General features: G+C 40.3%; 1 protein-coding gene across 1 annotated transcript in view; it reads right to left on the reverse strand.

Moving 5' to 3' along the window:
• The window catches only part of HGF (hepatocyte growth factor), a 53,755-nt gene extending 43,821 nt beyond the window's left edge, over positions 1 to 9,934 (reverse strand). The window contains exon 1 of the mRNA XM_041474652.1: positions 9,777 to 9,934. Coding sequence (XP_041330586.1) covers positions 9,777 to 9,852 — 76 coding nt within the window. The 5' untranslated portion in view covers positions 9,853 to 9,934. The remainder of the gene's footprint in view (positions 1 to 9,776) is intronic.
• Positions 9,935 to 12,785: the final 2,851 nt, after the last annotated feature.

Here is a 12,785-nt window from a genome sequence, read left to right on the forward strand (position 1 = left end):
TCAGCCAAGACTTTTATGTCAAGTGATGGTAAGAATTTGTAGAGAAATATCAAAGTGTTTTCTTTCAGTTCCTGATACTAACATTTCCCATCTACTGATAAGTGTCATTATCTTAATTCCCAAGACAACAGCTTCTTAAACTCACCAGCCAGCATGCAAGAATATGATTTAAAAAATCAAGAAATTCTGTTCTGCCTGAAAAATATGGTACAGAGTTCTGCTTTTTCTTTTTGTCCTTCTTTTCCTAGCAGTTGTCCAAAGAGGATTATGGGTTTGATCTTGCATTTAGCAATTCATAACAGCCTGATTTAGTTTAGCTTTCAAACAACAACATTCTATGTCTTGCCTATAATCCAAAAGGCAAAGGGCCAAGTGCATCTGTGGTGTGACTGTTAGAAACATCAGAATAATGCAAAGCACTACTTTAACAATTCTCCCAACAAAATATATAAAAACACTACTATTTTTGTGTCAAATTAGGTGCCTTTATTAATAAAAAAGTTAACTCAAACAGTTTCTTAGACATGCTCCATATTAAAGGTTAGTATGCAGTATGCATATAATGCAACTAATATGTGATTGCCATTCATTTCAATTTTTTAAACTTTAATTAATCAGGATTTCTTCTCATTTTGTGGGCCATGTCCTCTGATGTTTCCTGTAGTTTCATATCACATTACCAGGGAAGTCTGACATTCCACTTAAATTTAAAAATATTAGCAGCTGATTCAAACACAAAGGAATCCAGTCAAATATGAACCAACATTTTTTTCTTCAACAGAAACAACCACTAACTAAAAATATTTCTTCAGTCAACCTAAAAAATATCTTTAAAAGGTGAGGATGGTGCCTTTTTCTGTTTCTTAACATGAAGTTGAACAGAAAAGAAAAAAGCCCAGTCAGTGCCCAAGGAAATGGGAACTGACACCATTGTTCTAGCAGGATGCAGCACTGGACAAGTGCTCCATAATCTCAAAAGGGATTTCGATAGTCTCCCTGCTGGTTTTCCCATTTTCATAAAAGACTTTAAGTATTTACTTAAGAAAAGAGGTACCTCACAAGGAAAGACATTTACCTTGCGGCTACAATAACTCACCTTTCAGTTCCCTTACTAGATTTTCAAATGAGGTTTCTGTACAGTCTTCTCAGACAAGAATCATTGACTGAGACTGCTATAGGGCACCTGGAGGAAAAGATTTCCAACAATACCTTTTCTTGGAGCAGTTCCAGTCCATGTCAAATAATCTCAATAATCAGAGATAAAAAAAACTGACATTCTACAGCATTTTTGTAAGAAAATTCACCAGCAAGTTCCAGTGCCTGTATTCTAGAACCTGCTTAACTTTAATTATCTTAATACAAAACACAACCAGTAACATAGAAAATTGTTGAGCAATGGAGGCCACAGTATGCAATGACATAGAAAGACAGTTTCTGGATTAATAAGAGAAACTGGTTTGAATCAGCAAAGGTGTTTGTATGTTGATCTCTCTTTCTCTCCAGGTACTCTGCAACTGCTGGGCTGATAGAAAAATTACAGCAGTATAACTTGTTTTCTCCCTTCTGGCCTTGTGTCCCACACCAAAAAAGGGCTTTGGGCTCCCAAACCACTGCATCTCTCAGTTCTGTAACTACCTGATTATGTTCCACATCTCAAAACTTACACCTTGCAGAATACAATTGGTCTGATACCGAGCTATATGAGAGCACAGAAATTCAGTAGTTTGAGATTTTTTAGTGTTCAAATTTTGCACCCTCATGTCTTAGTCTGATCACAAAAAGTATTTGGTTTTGCATTATCTATTTAGTAGTAAAAACCTACTACAGCAAGAATGATAACATTTCTGTGGTAATCAAAATAGCACACAGAGTGTCATAGGGCCCAAAGATCACCTTTGTTCATTACAATGAGATCAAAACATGACTTGTGTTATTCACAGCAAAATTTTACAAGATTACCTGAATTTTTCTGCTTCATGGTAATCCCTTTCTCCTTCCTCTACCACTACAGCTTTTTCTAATAAAGATGTATATTTTAGGCTGCAAAGCCTTACAGAGAACAACTGGAGCATACTGGCTGCCTCCTCTGGAAAAATCTCTACTTCTATGGACTTGTTACAGACAAAATCTTATATGAAATTCCAGTTATGATGCACTCAGCATGTCAGCTTCCATGGTTTCCAAACTGCACTCTAGTTTATGCAAAAGTTGGTAGTTTCTTAAAGAAACACGTCTTGAAGTCTCCTGATAATGTAAGAAAAGTTACTCCTTTTGTTTCTTTTTAATTTTGCATCCCACTTTGTTATACAGAACAAAACCATCCAAACTAAACACCATGTTTTCCAAATGGGAAGATAAATACATTTAAATTAAATGTTTATGTTTTAACTCAGATTCTTAATGAAAAGTTGGTGGTTTTTGATTAAGTTTTATTTCCCTTTTCTGTTTGTTTAGACTTGCAGAACTTGGGAACTTTAATAATTATTTGCTTTGTTGAGCTAAACTTTCAACTGCGTGGGGACCTTTTATAACTTCCAGTTTTTAAAGAATATAAATACTCATCAAAGAACATCACTGTTCTTTGTTTGTCAGATGTCAGAAATAAACTAAATCTATTGGAAAATAAATGAAGAAAATGAAGATACCTGAATTCCTTAGGTTAGCAGATGCTGTCAGAGAACTGCAGGAATCAGCTGCAGTCCTTCCAAATGGAGAATGAAATACGAAATAGCATGACATGAGGAGAAATATTGAAAATAGGGAAAATGTCCACATGCTGTGCAGGAAGCACAGAGAACCTGATGACTCAAAATATATTCCAGTGAAGAAAAATGGTCATGTAAAGTGACACAACTATTTCAGAAATATAAAACAGACATAGGTGCTGTTGTTAGTTATCAACTGGCATACTAGATCTCTGTTTAATATTTTGCATCATGTTTGTAATGAAATTAAGTCACTTGACCTTGAGCAGTTAACAGCTGGACTAATTAGAGATTGACTTATTTGTGTTATAATTGATAGCCAGATCAGAATGCTAAAAGGAGATTAGCTATTAATGTAATTTTGCAAACAATCATCACTGCAAGATAAAGAAAACTGGATTTTCCCAATGAGCTAGCAAAAAAAAAAAAAAAAAAAAAAATTATGAGAGAGGAATATCATGTGATTTAAAACTTGGGCACAGGGGGTGGGAAATCAGAAATCTACCATCATATGAAAGACCTTTAGTTAAAAAAAAAAAAAAACAAAACAAAAAAACAAACAAAAAAAAAACCAAAAACCAACTTTAAACACACCTTAAATAAACGTAGGAAAGCACAGTTCAATACAGTAAACATATCAAACATTTCTTCAGGGGACACCATACTTGACAAAAAATGCATGGTAACTCATATTCACAACTTTCTGAATGGGGAAAAAAAGTGCAAAGCAAAAATCTGCAAAACAATGTATTATCACAGTGTCAGATATATCAAAGCAAATGCTTATCTCAGTATAAACATTGACAATTTAATAAGAAAATTAAAACCAAAGTATGTTTATGTGCATAAAACAGAATTTGGCAGAATTTGTGTAACAAGCAAAAATCAGTGAGTGGGGTTTGCAAAGCAAGCAACAGCTCTCATCATATATGGGTTGAAACCAGTATGCAAATACAGTGAGGTGTTTAACTTGTCTATAAAATATGATAGAAAGGATAGTTTTAATTATATTCAATAAAGTATTTCCAAGACAATGCTTCCTAAAGGATATAAAACATCAAGGGTAAACTAATGTGTGCCTCAGTATGATAGCATAAATATACTGGCTTCATCAAGAAAAAAAGAAAAAACAAACAAACCCAATCTTCACCAGATGGTGAAAGTAGATGTTACTAAATGCTTTTAGGTACAACATGCTGAGTTACAGTGTGGTCACAAAAATAAAAGAAAGGATGTTAAAGATGAATGTTGATTCTAACACCATTAATAGGTACACAGTATTGTACTAATCTGTGTGAACAATTTGAAAGCACTTTTTCAATAAATACATTAAACAATTTTGTCTCTTAAATCAAGTCATAACAGAGTTACTCTGACAAAAAGAATTTGTGGTCAATACTTTTAACTTTCATTTACTTTGACTTTTCCTTCTGCTTGTTTCAGTATCAGAAATATCCAGATTCCTGGCTAGAATGCAAAAAGTGAACACCTTTTCCAAATGACTTCTCATTTAGGGGGAAAAGGAAAGAAAAAAAGGAAGAAAGGCAGACCAACATAATGAGAAACTGGAACAATCTGAGTTGTGCCCAAGAAAACAACTTTGTAGATTGGATAGGCTTAAAATGCCAGATTAAGTTTAATGCAGTTATTTATGTAAGACAATAATTTGGCGTAAAAGAAGTTTACCAACCATACCCGTAAAATCTGCAGTCAGCTGTATGGATGGAAAGTCGCCAAAATAAAAGCAGCTGTCCAAGGAAGCATCTCTAGCTTGTCAAAACTAAACAGTTTCTCAGAAGTACCTGGAGGATGATGTGAATATTTTAACTTCTGACATTTATTTTCTTGGCACAAGAGCCTTACGGGGAAAAAAAACCACACGATTTTTAGAAAGTAGTTTGAAATATATATAACTATCCATACAATATCTATATATAATAGATAATGATTTCCGTATTTCTACATTGGCTCTCAGTCTAGTTGTTGAGCAGATTCAGGAAATGCAAAAAGATATTTCTTTTTGGCTTAACATTACCACTCACACCACACACCCACACCCCCTTATTAGCGACTGCAAAGACTGCCATGTAACTGGGAACCCAACTTCATGTTTGTGCTAAGTCCTGCCTTTGGAACCCACTCCTATGGTCAGCATGAAAACTCAAGGAGCTAAGGATAATGCTAACAACTGATAGTATATTCTAAAATTGGATGGTAGCTGCAAATGGACAGATCTTTTCCTTCCAAGAAAAGGTTATCTGCCCAGCAGGATGCTGGGACCCATTGGCAGAAACAAATGTGCAGCAATTTGTACTCTTACTGTATCAAACTTCTGGCTAAATTACCGAGAGGATTTTCTGTTGTAGGATTTGTCTTCTTAAACATTGTGCGCAAGTATTGAATCCCCACCATTTTCCATTGCGTTCCACAATCTTTACAAGCACTTGGTGCCTCCTTCGAGGCAAGCCAGCACGTTGTGCCCTTCCTTTGTGATGGTGTCCCAGCCAACTGGAATTCCGGGCATGCAGCAAGGGGTAAGGAGAAAAGCACAAGTAGACAGGGCAGGGATTGGGCAAAACAAAGAATGACAGATGGCTGAGGGCAGCAAAACAGCCCCTGTGAGGAGCGATGAGAGCCTTGCTTCATGTTGTATACATAAAAATAGTGCTGCTGGCCAAGGAAAAGCTGGAGCTGAGGGGGGACAGAGGGAGCAGCCAATTCCCAGCTGGGCCAGCAGCACCGAGGACTGCCAGGCACGCTGGGCTCATCAGACAGCACATGGGTGGAGGCCCACAAGCCACTGAAAACTACAGCTAGATTTTGCCAACACATTTGACTAATCTGGAGCATGTTCCCAGCTCTGCTTCACCACAGTGCTGCTTTGCATGTAGGTACTAACCACGCTCGGGAACTGCTCTACAACCCTCTGGGCACTGCCACAAAAGCTGACAGGAGAAGATGGGGTAACAGTGAGGCTGCCCTCACCCCTTCTTCTCAGTTTTTTTAGCTGCCATACTTTCCACAGCAAGTTTCAAATTTTGGTTGCATTATGGCACTTGTCCTACTACCCTTGCTTCCCAAGTAAGCATGAAGAACAATCCTTTCTCACCTCCATGATCAATCCATTCTCACCTCTGTGCTGCCTTCCAGTCTCTGCCATTCCACCCCATCTTAATGCTGATGGAGAGAAAGTGAAATTCCAACACTCATCCAATACAAGTAATTGTAAAACATTCAGGACAATGTTTTTTTTCTCCACATTATGCTTTTACTCAAAAAGAGGCCCAGTCATCCTGGTTTTAAACCTCCTTGGAAAAGTTTGAAATGCTTAAGTGGCAAACTAATGTTCAGCATAAAGATCCAAAAGGGAGGTATTCTGCTCTCTGAGGGAGACCCATTTCCCTTCCAACCCTGGCCTCAGCTGAAGTATTACAATAATGACAGATGAGCTCCTCCAATAAGAGGCTTTCCTTTCCTTGACTTCAGTGGTCAATTTTCCAGAGTTTTATGCAACATTTTAATCTCATGTCTTTCAACTCTATATTCTCCTGCTATGTTGCTTATGAAAATGGCATTAATAGAAACAGAAAATCTGTTAAGCAGGGTAAGTGCTGTATTACATGTGAGAGCAAAACAAGCAGCCCCTGGCACTGAGCACCAAAAGGATTCCATTAAACAGAAGGAATACACTCTTCCAACTGGCACAGTATCATTTCACTTTGTTGACAGTATATAGTATAATGATTATCTACAGCTGGGATGGCAAAGTATAAATCACATTAATTTTTAAAAATATACTTAGCTATGCAGACCACAGGAATACACAACATTCAAAAATTGATTATGGCTATGGGATTTGATTTTTTTTTCTTTAAGTGATAATATATATAGGAACTAAGAGCAACTCCCACATCTTCATTAGCAACTTCTTCAGATCATCCAAACTACAGAATATGCTTTAAATAAATTTGAATAAACACACTTGGCTGACAGTCCTCTCACAGAAAAATGTATCTTTAATTTAAATAAATCTTTAACATTCACTCTTTTGCAACATGCCAATCTACTTGTTGCTTTGATTAAAGTGTCATTTTTTGTTTCACTAGATGAACATTTTTAAAGAGATGCTTCCCATACTGAATAATAAGAATATTTCATCAAGAAAGAAAACTCCTTGATAAAGTTATTAGCTACAGATTAATTTCTTTGTGCAAGTGACAGAGACTTACAGGATATTGATAATGACTAGGCAAGCAGACTATAGGAACCATGCACATTTATCTTTCATCAACCACAGTCTTATCTTTTATATATTAAAAAGAAACTCAGAAAGTGATAGCGTAGACAGCTTGCTGACATTTGAATTTCTTGTGTTTTCTTCACCCTCCTTTTTCTTTACCCCTTAATATAAACCAAATGTATTAGTCAGCAACTTCTGTTACACAGGACATTGTCTTTGCACAGAACTTTGGGGATAGGGTTACAAACCCGGAATATTTCTTCACAGAAGAAGCTAAATTCACCATTATGTACATTTGAAATCAGATTTGACAGAACAGCACTAGAAGTATGGATGTGTATTAGCAAAAGATCTCATGTTTTCATCCTGTTTTCAACATTTAGCTTGTTTTTCATCTGAAAATAATCTGATATTTTCATATCTGAAAATAATAATGTAGGCAAATCCTAATCTTTCTTAAAAGCATCCCAATAAAAAGGATCCAACATCCCAAAGACAACATATATGTTTACAAAGCAATCATTTACAGAAATGGTCCAGACATTTGTATTTCCATAAAGAAGTAGCACAACTTTCCCTTGCCTACAGTGTAAATATACAGACACTCTTTTTGAAGATCATGTATTTTCAAAAACAAGGTAAGCAAAATGGCAGCATGTGCTAAGAGTCATGTTTCTTGCCAGTAAGGCAAACAACAGGATTAATTAATATTAAGGAAGGTGGGGGAGGAAAATTAAGAAAGGCAGAGTTGTCAAGAAACTGTCACCATGAGAGCTGGTTAGAAAACAAGTCCTACTGTGAAAAACCCTGAAGTTTTGGAAATCTAATTTTTCTCCTCATCAAGGTGAACAATTCACTCCTCATTGGTTGAGGCACAGCCCTATTCATCAGCCCAGTACTGACACAGGCAGTACAGAAGATGTCTCTCAGTCTCCCTCTCAAAATATTAGCTAGATCCAACATTCATTGAAGGTGGTAAACTACAGACCAGCACTGAGAGCCTACAGTCAGGGACAACAAAGACTTTCTCCACTCAAGAAAAGCACCCTGACTTACCAGAAGAGCAAAGCATGACCTAGCTTATTATGAGCCTGGCTATAGACTAGTTGAGTACCTTTGGCCCATGGAATAAAGTGTGTGTGTGTGAGTGTGTCTGCAGTGTTTATTTTGCTTTTTTTGTTTTTAACTAGCCCATCAGTTTATGAGCTTCCGTCACAGGTGAGGGTTTCTCAACAGCAGGTTGCCATAAGCTATTGGCAATGTCTCCTGCTGTATATTTCTCTGTCATTTGATTTGAAAGAAACAAACCAAGGAAAGTTTCTCTTAAACAGGAATTATTTTTGTGAAAAGTTTTGATATATCAGCATTTTCCAGTAAAAGAAACCCAAAACATTTTCTTGGAAAATTCCTAACCAGCTCTAGTCATCACTTTTCAGAAAAGCTGCATGTCCAAAAAATGGAAATTCCAATGTACATGGAAAAGGAGTGCAGAAAAGTATAGTATCAGAGTGTCTGCATCTCTGTGTCACCTGCTAAAGAATGCCTGTGAAAGCAATATCCTCAGTGAGCAGACTGAGCACAGAAGCTGTAATGAGATTGTTCAGCATCCTACAGAACCACACTCTTCCTTGCAGGGGGAAAACAACAGGTTTTACTACACGTGATGCTGCCAGTCTGTTTTTGACTTGCCCACTCAGATCACAAAATATTCCACTTTGAAACTCCATTTCAGAATATTTATTTTTTTAACTAGAAAGCAGTTACGTCTTGGAAGCCCTCAGCATTCCTTGCCCTACTGTGCCTGATGCCCTCAGACATTGCCCCAGAACCCAGCTGCACCGTTCCCTGCCCTTGCTTTGCCTGCTCCTGGCAGATTCTTTCCCTGAATTGTGCCTGTCCTTTGTTTCTGTCTGTGCAAAGGTCTGACCCTAACAATGTTGCCGGAAGGAAGGAAAGGTTTGTAGAAACCTTTACAAACTTCTTTCCTTAAACGTCTTCCCAGAGGGCCAATAGAAAGCACAGAGTTGGCTCTTCAGCTAACCAGTCCAGGGGGGACACTTCAGGAAAGAAATTCAGCTAAAGAGCATCCAGCACTTGATTACTTATTGTTTGTTCCTTGCCCCCCCCTCCATCTCCCGGATTTCAGCGGGAACATCTAATGAAATTACAAGTATTTCAGTCTGGAAATAGCACGTTCATGCTGTTGAACTTCAGCAAGAACATTCCCGTTCAGCAATGCACTATCCCATGCCTTGGGTATTCCTTCTCAGCTTCTGCTATTCAACATTTATCCTACCACTGGAAATTAAGGATACACGGTCGCGTCCTGATAACGGCCGGGAGCACCTCTGGCCAATGATGAGATTTTCTCTCCCCTCTCTCCCGGTTTCCAGCTCCGCCAGTCCTGAGCGAGCCCCGCGCCCCACTCACGCACGGTGCAGGCGCTGCGAGCGGCGGCGCCTCGGCAGCCCCCGGGACGGGACCCGCCTCCCGCCGGGCTGCGCGGCCGGAGCGCGGCCGGTCCCGACCGCCGCACGCTGCGCTGCGCTCGGCTCCGCGGGCTCTGCCAGCCCGCCCGGCCACGCAGGGTGAGGCGCTGCCAGCCCCACCTGCGGGCTGCGACCTGGGGCTTCGACTTGCGGGCACCGACCTGCGCGCTGGCTGCGACCTGAGGGCTGCGACCTGCGCGCTGCGACCTGAGGGAAGCGACCTGAGGGCTGCGCCCAGCGCGCCGCCCCAGCGCCCTCCCTGCCGCGGCGGAGCGGGGAAAGGGGACGTGCTGTGGCTGAGAGGCAGACGGGGGTCGCTAGCGAAGCGATAGGAGAACTGACCTGCCGCGGGGATGGCGGTGGGCAGCAGCAGCAGCTGGTGGAGCAGCAAGGCTGGCAGGAGGTGGGTGGCCCGCATGGTGCTGGCGGCCCCCCCGGCGGCTGGCGGGGAGGAGAAGGGGAGATGGCTCCTCGGAGGGACCCCGTGCACCGCCGGTCACTCGAGAAGGCAGAGTGAGCCGAGCTTTTTATTGCGATGATCTAAGTTTGTTGTGTGATTAACTGGAAAGATCTGGGTCCCAACTCCCTCTTACGGTAAGAAACTGTTTAACAACATCCCCTCTCTGCCTCTCCTTCTCCTCCCCTCCTCAGGAGCTGCCTCCCTTCCCTCCCACCCCTCAACCAGCCCAGGGAGAGGGCTTCCCCCGCCTCATCCCTCCCTCCCCCGCTCCCTCCTTCCCCCCCGCCTCTCCATCCCTCAGAAGCTCGGGAGGAGCAGCCGGGCCGGGCCAGGTCCCTCAACTCTTGTCCCGGGGCTGGTGGCTCCTGCGGCATGGGTCACTCACAGTCCCCATTGCCATCTCACCTGCAGCCAGAACAGACCTCTCCTTCCCTGCAGACATGTCTCTTCACAGCGTGACACTTTCTGCACCTGCCCCTTGGCCTCATCGCCAGGCAGCACATCCATCCATTGCCATTTCACTGGGATTCTCCCACCACATGGACCATTTCACTGTAAGGAAACACCTTTCCTCTGACCTGCCCATGGCTGCCCCCAGCCACTAGCCTGGCCTTTCCATCACCCTCTTTGGCCATCTGACAAATGCCACTTCCTCAAAATTGTGGCAGCTCTGGGGAATTTAAAGGTCAAGTATCAGCTGCTGGCGTTGCTCCACGGAGACAATCTTCAGTCCAAAGGGATTGCTGACCTTCCTTCTGTTGCAGGCAAAGTCATTGTAATTTTTCTCTTGCACTTCATTTTAACCTCATGGAAGCAATGACATTGGGTTTTGTTTAAAGTCATGAGATCGGCCTTCGTGACACACAAGTGTTCAAAAATAAACACTTGAGGAGAAGTTTTGCTGTAATTTAAACTGTTCCTTTCTCCCATGCATCCACCTACCATCTATGGTAGGAGTGTGTGACAACAGCGGAAACTTTTTCCCTCCGTTTTCCATGAAAAACCAGAGACCCACATGTGGCCCCATGCTATGTGAGTCAGAAAAATGTGTCTCCTTCTCAGACTTGACTCCTTTGCCCCTATTGATGATTAGCACCTATGAGTGAAACAGACATTCTTAAAAAAAATAGGTTGTTTTCCAATCCACAAATAACTTTTAATCAAGTATTTCCAACAGATATGAGTGGGACTTTTTATCCAGTTACCTTTGCCCAGTGGCAAAAGTTAAAATTTCCATTTGGGAATTACTGCCTTACTAAATGAAAGTAAGGTGACAAAAGCGAAAGGTTGAGAGACAGTCTGTTAAGAAAATATTTTGAACATTTGGTATTACAGGAAAAACACATTTGTGTGAAAAAAACACTTTCTGTTTCAGAATGAGCATTATTTCTAGGAGTTTTAGTTGATTGTTTTTGCCGTCCTCGTTTTTTCTCCTAAGAGTAAAAGTTAATTTTGAGGAATTTCTTGGGGATGTACTACCTGAGAAACAGGGAACATATATGCCATTGGCCAAAAACCTTTGTGTGGAATCCTTGTCCGCTGCAACTGATAAAACATGGATTTCTCAGGTTTTGTTTTCTGTTTTTCTCCCTGCCAAAGATAGACATAAGTGTAAGCAAAAAGCAACAAAAATAATTATATCACCATTCTGAGCCCAAAATAGCCACATTCTGTTAACCAGATGTATTTGACTTGTTGTCCATGCATGTGTTGAGTGACATTTTTTTGCAGAGGACAGAATCATGTGCCATTAAAGTCAAACAAAATTTTTTTACCACTGACTTCTCTGAGGGGAATATTTGGCCTGTATTCAGATTCCTCCTAAATTTTAGGAAGATTGCTATTGTGTCTTTTGAGGTCTGGAGTGCTCCTTAATGGAGGAAATATTCTGCTATATGGATTCCTATTATTAATACATAATCATGTGGATTATTCATGATGTGTCTCAGTTCTGTAAGAGAACTCAAGTCCTGGTCTTAAGCTTCTTTAGCTGCAGATATTGTGCTGGGCAGGTGTAACTCCACAGTCCTGCTTCCCCATTTGTCCAGTTTGGGGAGCTGCTTGAGGATGCCTCTGCCTTTTACATAGGCCATATACATATCTCCTCTCAGAGGAAGTCAGGACACACAGACCAGAGGGCCAAGGACAGAAGGCACATTAGAAAGGGAAAGATGCTACAGATTCTATATTCAGATGTTCTATTTGTAGGCAGTCAAGACTAAGATTTGCATCTGGATCCGTGAAAGGAGAATGCTTTTTGGTGCCGCATCACAGACTGCAAAATGTAGCAGGAGCCTTTTTCTGCGTGCCCCATATATTTTGCAGTGCAAACATAATATTTTATCAATTCAATAAAATTTTATCTTGAAATGAATTTTCAATACGAAGGACAGTTGCAAAAATTTCATTTTCATGAAATAAATTTTCAGAAAGAATTCTGTGTTCAGTTTCAGCCTGCACATAGAGTAACTGAAAATTAAAATACAATATTCAAAAGTAGTAGGTTTTATGCAAGAATATTATGTTTTCTGACCCTTTGAGGGCATGCTTTTGGACCTATAAATCTCTTTCTCTATTTCTGAGAGTGGGGATTTTTGGGTTGTTGGGTTTTTTGATTCTATTTTTTTTTCTAATTTTTTTTGGCAGCTCTGCAAACTTGCTCTGATAACCTGGCTTTCAAATCAGTGTAGCTCTGTATTAGGAAAGTAACATAACATTTCTGTAGAAGTTATCAAAAAAGAAAAGAGTTACTTGCACACTATACCAAAGATGTATTTGCTCTGGACTGCCTACATGAGTGAAAAATTTCTAAAAACTTTATTTTGGTTGGAAAAGCAAGCAGACATGACCAAACACATGGAAACTGCTATTTTTACATTCTCTTTTCTGAC

The sequence above is a fragment of the Pyrgilauda ruficollis genome, unplaced genomic scaffold (assembly GCF_017590135.1).
Source record: "Pyrgilauda ruficollis isolate IOZ18807 unplaced genomic scaffold, ASM1759013v1 scaffold33, whole genome shotgun sequence".
In the NCBI taxonomy this organism is placed as follows: Eukaryota; Metazoa; Chordata; class Aves; order Passeriformes; family Passeridae; genus Pyrgilauda; species Pyrgilauda ruficollis.